Source organism: Amblyomma mixtum, chromosome 1 (assembly GCF_055824585.1).
Source record: "Amblyomma mixtum isolate Tamu chromosome 1, ASM5582458v1, whole genome shotgun sequence".
Lineage (NCBI taxonomy): Eukaryota > Metazoa > Arthropoda > Arachnida > Ixodida > Ixodidae > Amblyomma > Amblyomma mixtum.
The window spans coordinates 91705374-91723775 of record NC_143012.1 but is presented as its reverse complement, the minus strand read 5'-3'; the positions used below and the strand labels follow the sequence as shown (position 1 = coordinate 91723775).

Genomic DNA, 18402 nt, shown 5'->3' with positions numbered 1-18402 from the left:
AGGCATTCAGGGCCCCTTTAGTTTCTACTCCGTTTCACACTTGCCACGCAGTGTTGTGGGAGGCTACAAATAGTGCACACGCAAAAGCATGTCACTCCACCACATGTCACTCGTAGTTCTTTAAGCCTCGGTGAAGTTTTTCACAAAAACAGACATGCTTGGCATCGCAAATCGCAGTCAATGCAGGTAGGCGTTGTGGGGTTTAAAATCGGGGAGATAAATCCGTTCTCCCCGTTTAACCGCGGCTGACACAGTTCAAAACCGCGCGGACCCCACCCCGTGGTCGCGTACGCTACCGAGTGCACGCCTACCACGGCGGGCCGTGCTCTGCGGGAACAAAGGAACGACACACTGGCTGACACAAACAAGGCATTTATTGCTACAACAACAATAACGCCAGCTAGCAACCAAATACACTGAGGAATCGAGGACGTCCGACTCACCAGCACGGCTACGAGCGAACATTCGCCCACGCTAGGGCAAAGGGAAGCTCCGAGGCCGGACTGGATGGGCTGAGGGGAACATGTTTTCACACGAGGTCGCCCGCCGACGAAGAGCGAAGCCGCGAGCGAAACGTCCACTCGCTATCCCGGTGCCGAGCAGAAGAGACCCCGTCGCTCCCTGCGAGCGCGCAGCAAAACGCCATCCGTGGCGCTGGTGTCGCTGCGACGCGAGCGCCCTCCCCTGTTAGTTACAGTAACCCAACTGAGAAGAGTGCGTTGCGGAGGAGCTAACTACAGTAGGGGGTGCAATGCGGGAAAGTGAACGCAGGGGACGAAGGCGTCCCCACAGCGTTCAGTTATTGAACCATCTGATTATGATTTCCATTGATGGTGAGCCAGTTTTGGGGTGCGGATGGAATCGTGGCAGATAAGCATGCCAGCCATGTATCATTGCTGCATATCACTCTTATTTCTCGAGACATCAGTGAGGGGTAATTTAAGCTCTGCTATTGTCTTAAAATGTGCTAACAGCCAAAGTGAAGTGCTGCCAGTTGTGGTTGCCAGAGCTTTGTCACAGTGCAAGGTGCTTGTCTTTAGGTGCACGATGACAAACCAGTTTTTGGGTGCGGACGTAGCCAGCACAAAGAGGCACCCTAGCTTTGGCAGCATTGCACGTTATGTATGAAACTTGAGTACTCATGAGCTGTGACGACAGGTTGGCTGGTGAATGGTTGCTATATATGCTTTCTTTTGGCACGTTCAAGTGTTTGGTCACAGCTAGGGGTGTGCGAATATTCAAAATTTTCGAATACATTTCGAATATTATATTTTTAGTATTCGTATTCGATTCGAAATCAAAGTATTCGTGTTGTTTCGAATATCCGATCCAACGTGAATATTAGTATCTAGCCGAATATTCTATTGCGAGCACCGGTGTTCATTTCGGTCCGCGAATCCTACCGACAGAGAAATAACAACATGGTGGCACCCAGAGCAATGCGTAACGTTGGGCCATGACGTAGCTGACTGCGCTCGTGAGCTTCTTTGTGGGTATGACTTTAAAGCTGGTATAGTAAGAGTTGTGAACGAAATACCTCGCAATACGTGCCAGTTCAGTGTCAAGTGAGAGGGCATTTTCTGTGGCTGGAGAAGTCGTTTCAGCTAGAAGGGAACGACTCCTGCCTGACCATGTGGAGCAGCTGGTTTCCCTTTACGACAACATTTTATGTTCATCCCAGCAACACGTTTTTGTGCTTATGGCAAGCTAGCCTTGATCAATGCTGTGTACTAGCCATCTTCTCTGATATTTCCACTCTTCTAAGAATAATGTTCGAGACTTTGATCCTTTTTCTGCGGCCACACACACCTTTTGTGTTCATTTAATCATTGATAGTTGAACTATGATGTTCTTGGGTGCTCAAATAAATGTTTTGTAGTGGTTAAATGCGTCTGGCCTTGATTATTCGATATTCGATTCGATATTCGGAACCAAGTATTCGTATTCGATTCGTATTCGAAAAATTTGATATTCGCACACCCCTAGTCACAGCTTTTGTTGCTAAAGCAACACTCCGATAGCCAAAGCGAGACCTTAGGTGGCCGCCGCAGCTACGCTGACCTTGTTTCAATTGGTCGAAATGGTCGTGACGTCACAGTGCGCGAATTTCAAACGGGGCCAATTGTACTTTGGTTAGTAACCATGCAGCCAATGAAAGGGACCGTATAGTGACGCTCCAAGTAGGTGGAACTGAGTTTAGTTATTTGCTTAATTAACCAATTAGCCTAATTAACCTTTATAGTCAGACCAGATAAATAAAACTGAGTAGGAAATTGGTCCAGTTGGGGAATCGAACCAGGGTCTCCGGAGTGCACGCTAACCACTCTGCCATGCCAGCTCGATGGTTTGGAATGAACAAATACGCTTCCAGTAAATACGGTGTCTTCGTTCACTCCCATCTTCCTTCCCTTACGGTGAGGTTCAGGTGTCCACCGAGATATGCGAGACAGCAGTGGTGGAACTGCTGCGCCAATTGCGCCAAACTGCGCCAAACGGGAAATCCTTCTACATGCTGCTACAAAATCGTTTTTTTTGCCTACTTTTGTGCCACGCCTGCACCAAAATATCTCTGAATAACTCCAATAACTCTGCCGAGAACGAAACCGAAACTCATTTCCGTGAAACCAAAACTGATGTCTGCCGGCAACACTTCCGGCAACGCATCTGCCGGCAGCCACATCGCCATCGCTGCTTTGCAACCGAAGGTGAACAAAGGGACCACTGTCAGCGCACTGCCTGTGTGGATGGACACTTCACGTCTTCGATGTCTTTGTCAAAGCTGAAAGGCAACAAAACTTATGACTAACTTATATCGGGCAGAAAATCCAGCTGCCATTCCTATGACACAAGGATTAATCAGAGCGGTGAAAGGATCGCGGAAGCGTCAGTTGCAACGGTTGGAGGCGGATGCAGCAGAAGAGACCCGTGCAAAACAAGCGAAACAAGACTGTGATGTACGGGACAAAGACACCCAGAAAAGCCGCCGCGGTGGCTCAGTGGCTATGGTGCTCGGCTGCTGACCCAAAAGACGCGGGTTCGATCCCGGCCGCGGCGGCTAGAATTTCTTTGGAGGAGAAATTCTAGAGGCCCGTGTACTGTGCGATGTCAGTGCACGTTAAAGAACCCCAGGTGGTCGAAATTTCCGGAGCCCTTCACTACGGCGTCTCTCATAGCCTTAGTCGCTTTGGGACGTTAAACCCCACAAAACCAAACCAAACACCCAGAAAAGAGGTCAGAATGAAGAGAAGGTACAAGAAGAGATCAGACTGGCCAGGAATATGATCACCAATGCTGAGCTGCTTTTCACAAAAGGTGTCAAGTCTAAAAATTTTGCAGACGTTTAGAGTGGACAAGCCGTTCTGAAGAATGGACAGGAAAAGCTCGCAGCGGCACTGTCTAAGCTGGAGTCATCAAGAAAAGGGAAGAAATAGTACCTGAAAGTTTGTTTTAAGAACGGTATCATTCTGAATAAAAACGGCTGTGTTTTTAGGAGAACCTCCTGTTTTGCTTATTTTCGGCTCTTTTTAAGGAAGCAAGCACTTTAAACTGCATTTGGGATTGAAGCTTGCTCTTGCATGGCTGTGGTTGCTAAAAACGTCTGAGCAAATGCCTGTTTCAGAAATACAACAAAGCTTCTTTATTTAAAATAACTGTTTTTTGGCATGAAATTTTGGTACGAAGCTTTTTTTTTGTGCTACAAAGCTCGAATTCTGCTACAAAATGCCATTTTTCCTGCTACAAAACTTAAAATTGCTGCTACAAACTGCGATTTCTTCTGCTACAAAAGCTGCTACAAGAAGCCAGTTGCCAGTTCCACCACTGAGACAGATACATTTCCTTTCCTCAAAAACCAATTTACTGACGAGCAAGGCGTAGAGCCAAACGGGCGATGGCATTCTGCGGACTCCCTGGCAGCGTTGCAAGACGCTGTCGCGTTCCACTCTAGAGGCGATGCTTAACATCTTAACCACACATCAGGGACACAAGCAGCAACATTGCGCTTAAGACTTTCGCCTCACCGTACTTTAGGTCAACAAAGTGCCCCGCTGAATTTTTTTACCTTTTTGCACGGCGCTATGTCGATGCTATAGTATGGTTGAAGCGGTAGTGTGAGCTCTCCAAACCAGTTTGCAACAGTCCAGAGAGGAGGTGTTTTGACCCCTGAGTGTGCACCGTAAAAAAGGTCTGCGAAGGAGGTATACGTGTAGCTGGTGACTTGTTAGGTATGCGAAAGGAAAAAAGATTCTGTATGTGGTGTAGAGCTGATTCTAGGGGTGCATATGTTTTATTAGAGTTGTGGATGTCTGCCTTTGCACGTGGCACCCTTCGTCTTTCTGGAAGGGTGTACTGTTTGCTTTGAGGAACATGGTGGGGTTTCCCCTGGGGTGTCCATTATGGCGAGGCCTTTCCTGATGGCGCTCTCCTTTCTCGCAGGCCTGTCATGGTCTCTGGAAGGGGGTGCACCTAATGGCAAACCAGCAACAGCAGCAGCCAGCGCATGACTTTGCTCCATCCTGGCTCAAGATACCCACCTATGACACGGCGGTGAGTAAAGGCCTTATTATTATTGATAAAACAGGCTGGCCAACCACCCTTGTTAGCTTTAGTCACTTTGGGACATTAAACCCCATAAACCGAACCAAACCAACCACCCTTGTGAACTTAGCCACTGGTGAATGGAGTTGCTGAAGAGGGCTTTTTGAGTCTGGCATTAGCGCCTCTCTCTCAGACAGTGTGTTCTTCTGAACAGTCGGTGAATGCTTGTTCAAAAGTTTGGGCCATGCATTGGCTATTGAGAAGGACCAGCAGTACAAACCTTTGCACAATATCCGCAGTTAACATTTGCGGAACAGGAGGGCAAAATACGTACTGTTGAGACTAAATACATATTTCTTTCAGATGAGCTAAAACTTGTTTTTGTATTGTAAATGGCTGGAATACGGCGACCATGCAAACAATGAAAAATGGTCAGTGGCAAGACCCCCCCCTTGTCAGTGGAAAGTGTAAGCTCCATCCTACTTGTCAGATGCAAACAACTTCACACCAAGGGAAGTGCGCACAATGATTGATGTTTGTGCATCGCCTTACCTTCATCCAGAGGAGTGTCATGTGAGGGGATGCTGAGGAGTCAGTGGGTGTTTGTGGCCCTATTTGCATGATTGGCTGGGTGTGTGGTCCGTGTTGTCAAATGCTGCAGTGGTGCAGTTGCCTGAAATCTGATTGGTTCTAGAGGAAATGCTTGGACAGAAGTGAAGCCAGATAGACTTGCAAGTAAGATGGGCATGGGCACTTTGTCCAGAAATGAAGGGCCGCTGTCTAATATCAGCTTTCTGTTCCTGGTGCGCACTGCTTGAGTGCTGCTCTACACAAGGGTGACGCTGACTGTTGTAAAGGAGTTACATGGACAGGCTTTCCTCTTATGGCATTAGTCCAGGTATGGTGAAGCTAACCACTGCAGTTGCTGGTGCAGAATTTGACAGAAAAATGTCTCTCAATCAACATAGAAGTGCTGTTGTTAAGAACCCTTCATTTATGGCTGGTGGCCCAAAGAACATGCTTGACAGAATTCTTTTCGCAATGCATATATATGTGTTGTTTATTCGTTATTTGAGTTAGTCTATACTGGTTTGGTGTTTTTTCTTTTTCAAATTTGTTTACTTTTGCGGTTTTTGTTGATTTTGTTCCCAGTCCTGCAAGCTTCTCTAAGGTTTACAGTAATGGTAAATAAATAATAAAATAAAGCCAGTGGAAGTCAAGCTTAGGGAAGTTAACGAGGAATTGCGAAGCTCCGGAAAGTGGCTGCGTGACCTGGCTTCTTAAGGGGGGAAACTGGTCTTTGAGACCAAGAAATGGCCAAAAAATCTGTTTTCAAAACGCGACATTTGGGGAATCTCCAGCTATCATTTTCCAACTGTACTAATTTTTTCTTTCAAGAAAGCAGCATTTTGACCGTAATATTAAATTCAGATCACCGTGTGAGCTGAATTTATGCAGGAGCAGACAGTTCGATGGCATGAAAATTTTGGACATCTGGCTGCCTTAGTATGTCAATATCTCAACATCTAGGACAGATAGATTTGTCATCATGCTTGCTAAGGGAAGCTGAAGGCACAATGTGTGCAATAATCGAAGCAGATTTGTTCAATCGCGCTTCAAAAATTTTTAAGTTGCAAAGTTTATTGATGAATTACGTTCACACCCTGAGCATTGATATTCCAAGTGCTGTAAAATTAGTAATGAGGGTAGAATGGAAAAATGGTTTTGATTATTGCACTCTTTACTCACTGTACTGTGTAGCCATGGATTAAAAATGACTTTTTAGTGAGCAGTTTTTTTTTGCACTGAGGTACTAATGAATGACTAATTAAAATTATCTTGGGAACCGGCCAATTTAAGAGAAACATATTTTCTCTGTTGAAATCAGTATAAAAAACTGAGCAATGTGGTACAGTTTAATTAGGATTGGACTAAAAAATTCGCAGTGGCTTAGCTCTGGTTAAGCCTGGATATACAAGCGAAAAGCTGCATTTATGCTTTGTTTGACGTCATGGCTGTCGCAGTTCGCGCACAAGGCACTGGGAGCACCACGGTAGATTTTGAGTCAACTCCCTCGCTACCACTTCTGGGTCTTTTCTTCCTTCCATGGCGAATGTCTGCGCCTCTTCTACGGCCGCCGCTCACGCGTTATCGCAACGCCTTACGAAAGAACCTTCTCCTCTTGGGACGACAGCAGAGACCGCGCGGCAGCGGCGAAGGGTAAACGGGTGGCGAGGAGGAGAACGGAGGGGGTGGCGAGGAGAGAAAGGGCGCACCAACGACGCGCTTCGAGTGAGCCCAGGGGTGGCTCACGCGAAGCGCGTCGTTCACGAGCCTAGTGAAGCTTTTCGCTTCAAAATAAGGAAAATAGGTCTAAGACCTGAGTTAAGGGACGCTCTGGTGAATAATGACTTTGCAGTCACGTTTTAACGCCACTACATTGTGGCTGAGAAGCCGAGTAAGAGGTGGGGCAAGAAATGTGCTTGCCCAAAGGGAAGTCGGCACCCTGGTCAGCCAGTGTTTTTGGAGCCGTGCTTGAAATGCTCTTGAACTTTATGCATAGCGGATTCTGTACAAGCCCCCCTGTGTTCTGTTGGTTTCAGAAGAGCTCCGACCACAGCAGCCGATCTGACGAGCACCGACTGGCCCTGCACCAACGCCGGTCGGTGGGAAGCTTGCGCTCTGGCTTCCCAGGGGATGGGTTCCGAGATCTGGGTGAGTTGGTGCCTCCGGTGTTGCCCCGACCGGTCAGCCTTGCATGCATTTATTGGGCATGCCAGATTTCCGGCTTCGTAGCTCGAATACAGTGGCGGCAGACAGGACAGATGAAGAGCACGTAGTATAAGCATCATCATCATCATCAGCCTGACTATGCCCACTGCAGGGCAAAGGCCTCTCTCATGTCTCTCCCATTAACCCTGTGCTTCGCCAGTTGTGGCCACCGTATCCCCGCAAACTTCTTAATCTCATCTGCCCACCTAACTTTCTGCCGCCCCCTGCTACGCGTGCCTTCTCTTGGAATCCACTCCGTTACCCCCTTAAGGACCAGCGGTTATCTTGCCTTCGCATTACATGCCCTGCCCAAGCCCATTTCTTTCTCTGGATTTCGACCAGGATGTCATTAACGCGCGTTTGTTCCCTCACCCACTCCGCCCACTTCCGATCTCTTAACGTTACACCTATCATTTTCCTTTCCATAGCTCGCTGCGTTGTCCTTAACTTAAGCTGAACCCTCTTTGTTAGCCTCCCCGTTTCTGCCCCATAGGTGAGTACCAGTAACATACAGCTGTTGTATACTTTTCTCTTGAGGGATATTGGTAAACTGCCATTCGTGATCTGAGAGAGAACCTGCCATATGCGCTCCACCCCATTCTTATTCTTCTAGTTATTTCCCTCTCATGATCCAGATCAGCTCTCACTACCTACCCTAAATAGATATATTCTCTTACCACTTCCAGCACCTCGCCACCAGTTGCGAACTGCTGTTCTTTTGCTAGACTGTTGAATATTACTTTGAATATTGTTGGATATTACATTACAAGCACTAAGTGATAAAAGGAGGTAAACTGTTTAATGCCATATGTGTGAGCTCCCTCTGCACATTCTCCATGGCAATTTCGTTTCAGTTTCAACTTGTCCACACATGGGTGTGGTCTTGTGTGATGGGGCAAAAGGCAGGTTTTCTCTGCCTGACAAGGTTCTTACACCCTAGCATTGTTCAGCAGCGGTACAAATTCACATAAATACGCGAAAAAAAAATCGAACAGATTTGTACTGATAAAATCAAGGAATACAAGGGAGGGCTGTGTGAGGATGGGTTCTGGGTTCAGGTGTGAGATGAATAGCAGTTTTTTTTTTTTTTTTCATTTTCGTGTTTGAAAAATGGGAGCGAACCAGGCCAGTGCTATTTGCTCTTCACTTCAACCTCTCTGTCCGCACTGCATTAAGTTACAAGTCGATACCAGCTTCCCCAAATCACAGTCTTAATGGGCCCTTCAATCACCAACCCTGAGCTATACTCGTCATGGGAGATGGTACCAATGTCACCAATGACGAGTCACACTCCTCCGGCCTGATGTTGCGCTGCTCCCATTCCAGAAGACAAGTTAATGGCCGCCAATTGCGTTGGTTACAATTATCAATGCTAAAGGATGGTAGTTGTCCATGAAAAGCGCGTTTTGCACCTTTAGTGCGTGTTTTAAGCCTGACAAGTCGTTTTTGCCAAATATTGCCAAAAAATTTGGTTATGTTGGTATGTTTTTCGAGAATAACATGGCAATTAAACGGTTAAAGAAGGATAGACACCAAATTTTTGGTTGCATATTTTCTTCTTTGGGATTTATATATATACATATGCTGCAATATCCGCCTGTTTACAGGAAGTATTCGGAGGTCTAGATTGTAGCAGTTGGGGGTCAGAGTTAAAGGAGAATGCCTGGATAATCCGCAATTCGCTGATGACATTGCCCTGCTAAGCCACTCAGTGGATGAATTGCAAAGCACGATCAATGACTTAGATGGACAGAGCAGAACGGTTGGTCTAAAAATTGGATGTGCAGAAAACCAAAGCAGTATTCAACAGTCTCAGAAGGGAATAGCAGTTTACAATTGGTAGTGATGTGCCGGAAGTGGTAAGGAAATACGTCTGTAAGGCAGGTAGGGACCCCGGAACCGGATCACGAGAAGGGGATAGCTAGAACAATAAGAATGGGGTGGAGTGCATTTGGCAGGTTCTTTCATACCATGAATGGCAGTTTACCAATATCCGTCAAGAGGAATTTCTTTGGAGGAGAAATTCGAGGCCCATGCACTGTGCGATGTCAGTGCACGTTAAAGAACCCCAGGTAGTCGAAATTTCCAGAGCCCTCCACTACGGCGTCTCTCATAGCCTCAGTCGCTTTGGGACGTTAAACCCCATAAACCAACCAACCAGAAAAGTATACAACAGCTGTATCTTACTGGTACTCACCTATGGGGCAGAAACGTGGAGGCTAACAAAGATGGTTCAGCTCAAGTTAAGGACAACACAGCGAGCTATGGAAAGAAAAATGATAGGTGTAACTCTAAGAGATCGGAAGCGGGCGGAGTGGGTGAGGGAACAAATGCGGGTTAATGACATCCTAGTCGAAATCAAGAGGAAGAAATGGGCTTGGGCAGGGCATGTAATGCAAAGGCAAGATAACCGCTGGTCCTTAAGGGTAATGGTGTGGATTCCAAGAGAAGGCAAGCATAGCAGGGGGCGGCAGAAAGTTAGGTAGGCGGATGAGATTAAGAAATTTGCGGAGATACAGTGGCCGCAACTGGCAAAGGACAGGGTTAATTGGAGAGAAATAGGAGAAGCATTTGCCCTGCAGTGGGGTATAGTCAGGATGATGATGATGATGGTGACTGGTGGCATTTTCAGTCTGCACAAAAATGGCACTGCGGGCAGCTTGATGCCTTGCTGCATGTTTGGGAAATCTTGTTTACCGCTTTCGGTATATGGCATAAAAAAAAAAAAAACCTTATTCGTGACAATAAGGATGCCAGATTTGCCTGAAAACAATGAAATCACTGCGAGGTGCAGCACACGCTCTGAAAAAGCCGTGAGTTAGCTATGTACAAAGCACCTTAAGAGATTAATCGTTTTGCAAATCGGACAGCACTCATCACTTGTCCGTGAGAGTAACACGAGTGTGCGATCCTCCATACAGCTGCCACTTTGAAAAGATAGGCTTCCACTCTGTGTCGTATATTCTGCGGGGGTCCGGATTGTTCTGGTGTCTGCCACTGTTGTAAGTTATTGGAGCTGCTCCGATGTGAAGAGTGCCCCACACCCTCTGAGGTCTTCTCCTCCTCCTCCTCTGCTGGGAGCAGGGGTCCGCCAGCAGTCTCCGCCGTTCTCCGTGCGGCATGCCTCGATGGACGCGGAGGACCGCCTCTTCCACCAGGCGGGGGGCCCCTCCAACAGGGCTGCACCGCCTCCTCGGCGACCCCACAGCCGGCACGACTTCCGCGACTTCCCACCCTCCTCGCACCACAAGGTGAGCCCCCTTCTGCTCCTTGGGCGCTGTCTTATTGTTCACCGGATAACCCTGAGCACCTCATGCTAGCACTGTAGAAGTGGCAGTGGAACCGGTTTTCAACAGTCCAGAGAGGAGGCTTCTCGACAATACCCTCACCCGATGCGAAGGTCTATAAGAAAGAAAGCATTTCACAGTGTTTAAAAAAAAAAAAAAGGTTTCCTTTCCAGTCAAACGTGCTCTTAGGAGAAATTGTAGTAGCAGCCTTATTACGTTTTCCTGGGGCCTAAGACAATTACAGTAAAAGTGCGTTAATTCGACCCCCGTTAATTAAGAAATCCGGACAAGTCCAGTTGCCTGCTCAATCGCGGCAGTGTCCATTGAAGTGTGTGGTATCGGACGCTCGCTAATTCAGACGCTACGGGTCTTGCACCAGTTAATTTCAGTGTGACGTGCTCTTAGAAGAAATTGCAGTAGCACAATTATTTTTTGCCTGGCTAATTGAGGAGGCCTTAAGAAAAACACAGTAAAAGCGCATTAATTCATCTGCGTTAATTCGGAAATCCGTAAAGTCCAACTGCCAGCTCGATCGCGGCAACGTTCATCGAAGTGTGTGGCATCGGACGCTCGCTAATTGAGACCTTACAGGTCTCGCACCAGTTAATTTCAGTGTTTCCTTCCGACTGCTCCGCAGTCATGATTTCCTGCTCGTTTCCTGCTGCGATTGCCTATGTTTCATGTCTTATCCTCCTTGTTGTTTTTGATGCCTTGAGCATATTTACCGATGTGTCAGAGCAGTAAAATTTCAGTTGTTAGTCAGCGCCTGGCTGTGTACTTCGTGAAGTTTACGCTGTTTTTGTTGTAATTTCAGTGTGCACCCAATGGGCAGCCATGTTCAGGCATGATGGGTGTAGCAAGAGATCACGAAATAGCCCTACTCAAAACCTGAGTTCCATGTGCTCGCGCACCTCTGATGTGCACGATGGACGATACACAGACAGCCTTGTCTCTAAGAACGGTCCGACCGCTTAGTTTCGGTTTTGCTTTTTCAAGCTTTACGCCAGCCTGCAGCAATGGCCGCTCTACCAGTCAGCATCAGCCCGCCAACGTAACCCAGCTGGGCACCGTTTTGTTTGATGACTGGTGCGTCACTGGTGCTCTCTTCCCCATCTTTTTTTCTCTCGGCGCTTCGGCCCCGTTTTCTTCGCTTCCGTCCGCAGGGTTTCGTACTTTCAGTGCACTGAAACTGTATGTTTAACATGTGCCGTTCACTGCTCATTGATGGAAACGGGCAAAACAGTTATTGTCGCGCTGTTCTCATCCTAAAATCGGGCAACCATTTCCCAGTCTTTGACTGCGGAATGCAAGCAGTTCTTGATAGTTTTTCCGAGGTTATTTGATAATTTGAACTTTTGCATTAATCAGTCATTTTTTCCCGGTCCCTTGAAGTTGGAATTGATGAGCATATATTATACATGCACGAACGCAAAAGACTCTACAGTCACCGACTGTTTAGTCATACCTCACGGGGACCGAGGAAATGGCCGAATAAAGAGGTGTCCGGAAAAACAGATTGAGAAAGAAAAAAAATTGATAGGGGCTTAATGCAGTTAAGCCAAGTAGTCCTGTGAAAGCAAGTGTTCATTCTTCAAATGGGGGGGGGGGGGGGGGGGGGGGGGGAACTTAAACTCTGTCTTAGGGGTGTGGCTTGATATCTTTAGTGGGTTGATGCCCATGTATGCTGAATTGCTAATTACCACTTAGGGTTCATAGATGGCGCTTAGTCCTCATATACCACTACCAGCACAGTGGTGCAGTGGTTAAGCGATGCGCCACTGCACTGGGAGGTGGCTGTCTCTATCCCAGCCACCTGTCAGGATTTTGCGACCCGTGTTGCTCTTCCCGAGCAACCTCTCGCGCAGATGGCACGATGTTTGTTTGAACTTACCTGAGCTTACACGAGTTACTCAAGTAAGCTGGGGTAGTAACTCGGGTTGCTAGGCAACAGCACAAGATCACACATGCCGTTTTTGCCAATACGCTTGTGGTTAAGCGTTTGGTTTAGCCGGCACGACACTGTCATGAGCTGTGAAACCCAGCGCCTGTGCGAAGGTGGTGCCCTCTGGGTGTGTAGGCGGCAGGCGGCAGCGGGTGGCGCCATCTGTTGGAGCGCACACTAAGGATATCATGCCCCTCTAAAGATATCATGCCCACTAAAGATATCATGCCACACCCCTAAGGTGGAGTTTAAGTATCGCATAACTAACAAGATAAACGCTCTAGAATATGTATATAAATTAGAATCATCACCATTGCAACAAGTAGCGTCCGTAAAGTACTTGGGTGTAACACTTACTAATAACCTTTCTTGGAACTCTCACATAGATAACATCTGTTCACTCGCATTCCGTAAGCTCTGTTATATAAGGCATAAACTTCGAAACGCCCCCGCTAACGTTAAGCTCTTAGGTTATAATACTCTAATTAGACCCAAGCTTGAATATGCTTGCATAATTTGGGACCCGTATACTAAGTCTAACATAAGAAAGCTCGAGAACATTCAAAAGAAAGCAATTAGATTCATATATTCAAAATATCTACCCACTGACTCCCCCTCAGACTTGATGCATGCTAACGGTATTGAAGAACTACAGGTAAGAAGACAAAATTTTCGTTTAGATTTTCTTTCATTACTTCTTAACGATAAACTCTGACTTGACCCTTCTGCTTATCTTTCCCCAATGCCAACACGGAATACACTACACTCACTATCACAAAGCTCTTTTAAAACCACATTTTGCCCGGACTAACTCGTTCAAGTTTTCCTTTTTCCCACGCACCATATCCGACTGGAACTCATTAACCGAACCTAATCAACCCTGAAAATCAGACGCATTCCTCAGCCATCTTTTTTGATATTGCGTATTATGTATTTTTTCTGCTTTGTCTTGCATTGCTGTATTGTTGTTTTACTACATTATCGTTGCTGTATTGTTGTATTTTTGTTGCTATAATTTTGCTTTTTGTGTACCTGCCCTTCCTGCTTGGACCTAACCATGGTCTGCTGTATGTACATAAAAAAAAAAAAAGTGCCCCCTCCAATTGAAGAATGAACACCTGCTTTCGCAGGTCTACTCGGTTTAACTACGTTTTTTTTTTTTTGTGTGGTGGGGCGTTTGGTGGGGAATGCACTGGACCAACGTGCAGTGTTTGTGACAGGTTTCACCCTGTACAATGTGTTCTGACTGCCCCTGTGCCTATTCCCACTGTGGTGCAGATGAGTCCCAATGCTGTGGTGCCGTGTGGCGACAACTGTGCCAACGTGGTGTGTGCCCAGGCCGGCCCTGCAGCCTCCCAGCACGACAAGAAGGATCTCACGGGGAACAACTTCAACCAGGAATTTGTGAGTTGTTAAGGGGGCCCAAACGTCTTCCTTTCTGCGGCAGCTGTAAATTAATTCCATCTGGTGTAAACAGGCTGTGAATGCATTTCCCATGCCTCTGCCTATGGGTTTTGTTTGTTTTAGATGATGCGAATTTCGGGTGATACATTTTTTGCGACACCGTGAGATTTGGCATCAAGATTCTACTGTAGGCACACTCGTGGCAAACCAAGGAATGCTCCGGCGAAGCTGCTCTTTGCAGGGGATGTGGAGAGGGCAAAAATGCCACGCGAGGTCACTGGCGAGGTGTGACACTGGGTAAACTAGTGAGAGTGGCAGTCAGACACGTCGCAGTATCTCCAGCGCTCTGAATTCGAAACAACACAGTCATGCAGGAAACCGAGACTTCCGTGAAACGAATGGTGTGGAGTTCTCACTGATGTTTGCTGCGGTGTCTTTGTCTTGTTTTTGCAGTTCCGTTTCCGTGACGTTACGTGCAATTAGCTGCAGCCATTGTGATCAGCTTTGAGCGGTGTGCCCCAGTGTAGTGGTTTAGAAGTGTCATCCGCCCCGCTGCTGTGGCTCAGTGGTTATGGTGCTCGACTGCTGACCCGAAAGACGCGGGTTCGATCCCGGCCTCGGCGGCTGAATTTCGATGGAGGCGAAATTCTAGAGGCCCGTGTGCTGTGCGATGTCAGTGCACGTTAAAGAACCCCAGGTGGTCGAAGTTTCCGGAGCCCTTCACTATGGCGTCCCTCATAGCCTGAGTCGCTTTGGGACGTTTAACCCCCACAAACCAAACCAAACCAGAAGTGTCATCTGTCTGTGATAATTACCACGGCAAAATGCTTCAAGAGGAGACTGAAATCATGCATGAAGTCAGATGCTGGCATGTTATTGAAACAGGATATAGCAAAAAAGTGCGTTCATTGGTTTGGAAGTTTGTGGCAGTCTGCGACTCAGGGCAGGATGGCTGGAAAATTGGGCAACATACATGCAGCTGTGCTGGCAACTTTCGCTTTTCAACCTAAAGGATCACGCCAACCTCCGCGACTCGCAAATGTGAATTTGTGGGTCCTGGAGGTTGCAAAAAAGTGGCAGCCACAGTGGGACGGTCGCATGATGCTTGATTTTCCAGCCTTTTCACCTGGTGCTTACAGACGGTTGCACACCCTTTGTGGCTCCGGTGTGGCCCTCTGTTGCACAAGTTAGGACTCGTGTTATGCAGCACGGCTCTCCCTCAGTTTTAAAGGCCTTCAGTACAGGCCTTTTGATAAGTTCGGGGTATAGAAGAGAAGCTGTTGGCTGTTGCCTTCCGGGAAAAAAAAACAAGTCATGACGAAATATATTAGAGCAGTAAAATAGGGCAATTTCGCTACCTGCCTCCTTCGCAATCACAGAGTACTGCATGTTGTGTTCACTGTCGTTAGTTCAAACTTCGGTTAGTTCAAACTTCGGTTAATTCGAACTGCGTCGGCGTCCCCTTGGAGTTCAGATTAACGAGCTTTTACTGTACAGAGCTACAATAAGCTTTAAAGGTGAAGCGGATGGCTTTTATCTAGACCATTTCGAGTTTCTTAATGTCCTTTTTTTTAAGGGGGGAAGCTGGTCTTAGAAAAAACATTCTTGTTAATGAAGCCGTAATAATGGAATTTTCAAGAAACGTATCTTTGCGTGCTGATTCCAAATATGTAATTTAATTATATGCGAAACAAGTCCTTGTGCACTTATATAATACGTTGTGTAACATTTCGCCGAGAGCTTTCAATAAATATTGCTGCAGGAAACTTGTTAGGACACATGGTATTGGCTTGTCTTGACATCATATTATGCAATAAGGGCAAAATTATTATCCTGGCTATCTTTGAAGTTGAGTTACAGAGTTTTGAATTTGCCACTTCACAAACGGGAAGGAACTGATGATTTAAAACTCCTATAACTCACCTTCTATAACAGACAGGATGATAATTTTACCCTAGTTGCATAGCTTGATGTCAAGAGAAACCAATGGCATGCAATATAACAAGCTTTCAACAGTTGAATTTCTTTCACTCTCTCACCCGTCGCGGTGGCTCAGTGGCTATGGTGCTCGGCTGCTGTCCCGAAAGACGCGGGTTCGATCCCGGCCGCGGGGGCTGAATTTCGATGAAGGCGAAATTCTAGAGGCCCGTGTGCTGTTGTGCAGTGTCAGTGCACGTTAAAGAAGCCCAGGCGGTCGAAATTTCCGGAGTTCTTCACTACGGCATCCCTCATAGCCTGAGTTGCTTCGGGACGTCAAACCCCAATAAACCAAATAAACCAAATCTTTCACTCTCTCGGCAAAACTTACCTAACATTGTGCATAAGTGCACAAGGACTTGCTGTACATAAAATTAAATTACATACTTATAATCAGCACGCAAAAATGCTTGTTCGCTGAAGATTTCATTGCTGTGACTTCATTGATAAAAATTTTAATTCTAAGACCCTCTTCCCCCCTTAAGAACGTGTCCCTTCAAAGAAACTACACACACCAAAAAAATTATGCCAGGATGAGAAATGAAAACCACCCTTGCATGCGTGAAGTTTTTTTTTTTTCTAGATTGTCATTGTGTCCCCGTTCTTTTGTGCCGTTTTTTTTTTAAAAGTTTTTAGATGTGCGCTGACTAGCCCACTAGGAAGAACTGTGGCTGAGTGCTGTGTGCAATGTGTGTGCCTGTGCAGCCCACCTTGCTGGGTGCGGAGGAGGCTCCAGTCCAGCAACCGGTCGTCACCAACGGCAGTGTGTGGGGTGAGTGATGCCATTCCTTCTCCGCTGTGGCAATAGCAACACGCTGCCAACTTGTCTAAACTTTGCCGCCCATTCCCGAATGACCCGTTCGTGGACGCTCGCTTTCTCTTGAGGAATTTCTTTGCACTGACAGTGTCTTTCCCCACGCAGCTAACAGTCCTCAAATTTTTAGCCCTTTCTTGACAAGCTGTCTTCACATCAAACCAAACCTGTTGGAATAATGTGTCATTGTGTCATGGATGTTACCACATGCTTTGTATTTCTGTGACAATGTTAAGGTTTCTGTTTATTGGAAAACCCGGCAGCATCCCAGTGGCATTGTTGCGTCGAGAAACCTACGTCACATGACATGACGTGTGTATGTCTGGAAGGATAATACAGTAGAACCTCGTTAATTCGAAGTCCGTCGGACCGTGAAAAATCATCGAATTAACCGGGTTTTCGAATTTTCAAAAATCGACAAAAAATGAGAAATAAACGTACGAAACATGGCTGCATCAACACTGCACCTTTATTTTGCCTGAAAAACGGTCGCTTGAAGTAGTCATCGATGCGCGACTGCTTGGCGCGGTAGTTAGAGGTGCGTACATACTCCGACGTTCTCGGCGCGCGGGCGAGAGCCGGTTGTGATCGGATACGTCAGATCGGCGACGCTACGCCAGGCGCTCTGACGCGACTGCTACTTGTGGCTACGGGAGGGGGGGTACACTCGCTCTTCTGCCACCCTTTGAGTGGGGGCACTGCTTGGAGCGGAGCTCCGACGCGAGCGCAGAACGTTCTTCGTTCGACACGCCGCCTGGGAGAGGAGGCGAGTGGCGAAGGGAGTAGAGGGGAGGAGTGGCGTGGGAGGCGTGCGCAGTGCATTCTGGGTGGGCGGCTTCGGCGCGCTCGGCGCGAAATAGAGACATGCTCCACGGTGCGGTCAGAGTGTGCCGAAGCCGGCGGACACGTCCGCGGTCATAGCCGTGCCGCGCGAGCGCGCGCTACGTCAGAGTATAAACGCGCCTGAACACAGAACACGTTTGATCGCGGCACCGAACAATCAAAACACTACGAGCAGCGCCTGCCACGAGCTAGACAAACAACGAAAACGGAGCCAGAAAAATTGTGACCTACCGGCACCTGGTTGTTGCTTTGTCAACTAAAGCTAGCCTCCGAGACTAGTAGTATGGTAGTAGACTGTGCAGATCGCTGAGGCACAACAAACCACGGGAAACCGAAAATTGATTTACAGTGCCGCCTGGCTGCCACTCCGGCAACTCAACTATACTGGCCTCAGAGACTGGCAACGCATTTTTCTTTTCGCGAATCACGGAGGCCATGGTTTAAACCTACGTATTATCCGGAGAGGGGCGCGCTGGCTGTTCAAATTATCCGGCAAATTTTGCATGGAAACTGTTGGGACCGCCGAAAACCTTCGAATTACGCGGGATTTCGAATAAACCGAGTTCGAATTAACGAGGTTTTACTGTACTTCAAAAAAAAAAAAGACTTAACTTAATGGTCAGTGCATGTCTGCAACTACTGAACTTTATAAAGTAATTGATTTTATATAGAGAAAAATTTCCATAAATTTTTAGGATTCCAACCCATGACCCTTGGCCAGCCAGGCATGCTACAGACTAGGCCACGTAAGCACATTGACTTCGCTGAGGTAAAGGGGGATTGATGTGTCTGTGGTGTTGGCTTAATTTTTAAGTTTAGTTATGTGG

General features: G+C 47.1%; 1 protein-coding gene across 4 annotated transcripts in view; it reads left to right on the top strand.

Annotated features, from left to right (window-relative positions):
• Positions 1-18402, top strand: part of LOC149367201 (vasculin-like protein 1) — a 49745-nt gene that overhangs the window by 11580 nt on the left and 19763 nt on the right. Inside the window, exons 2-6 of one of the 4 annotated variants that reach the window (XM_089554497.1) lie at positions 4435-4545; positions 7143-7251; positions 10390-10559; positions 13816-13941; positions 16624-16690. In XM_089554497.1, the coding sequence (XP_089410623.1) occupies positions 4468-4545; positions 7143-7251; positions 10390-10559; positions 13816-13941; positions 16624-16690 (550 nt within the window). In that variant the 5' untranslated portion in view covers positions 4435-4467. Of the gene's footprint in view, positions 1-4434; positions 4546-7139; positions 7252-10389; positions 10560-13815; positions 13942-16623; positions 16691-18402 lie in introns of all 4 variants that reach the window. The other 3 variants (XM_089554489.1, XM_089554504.1, XM_089554494.1) reach the window with 3 other exon arrangements.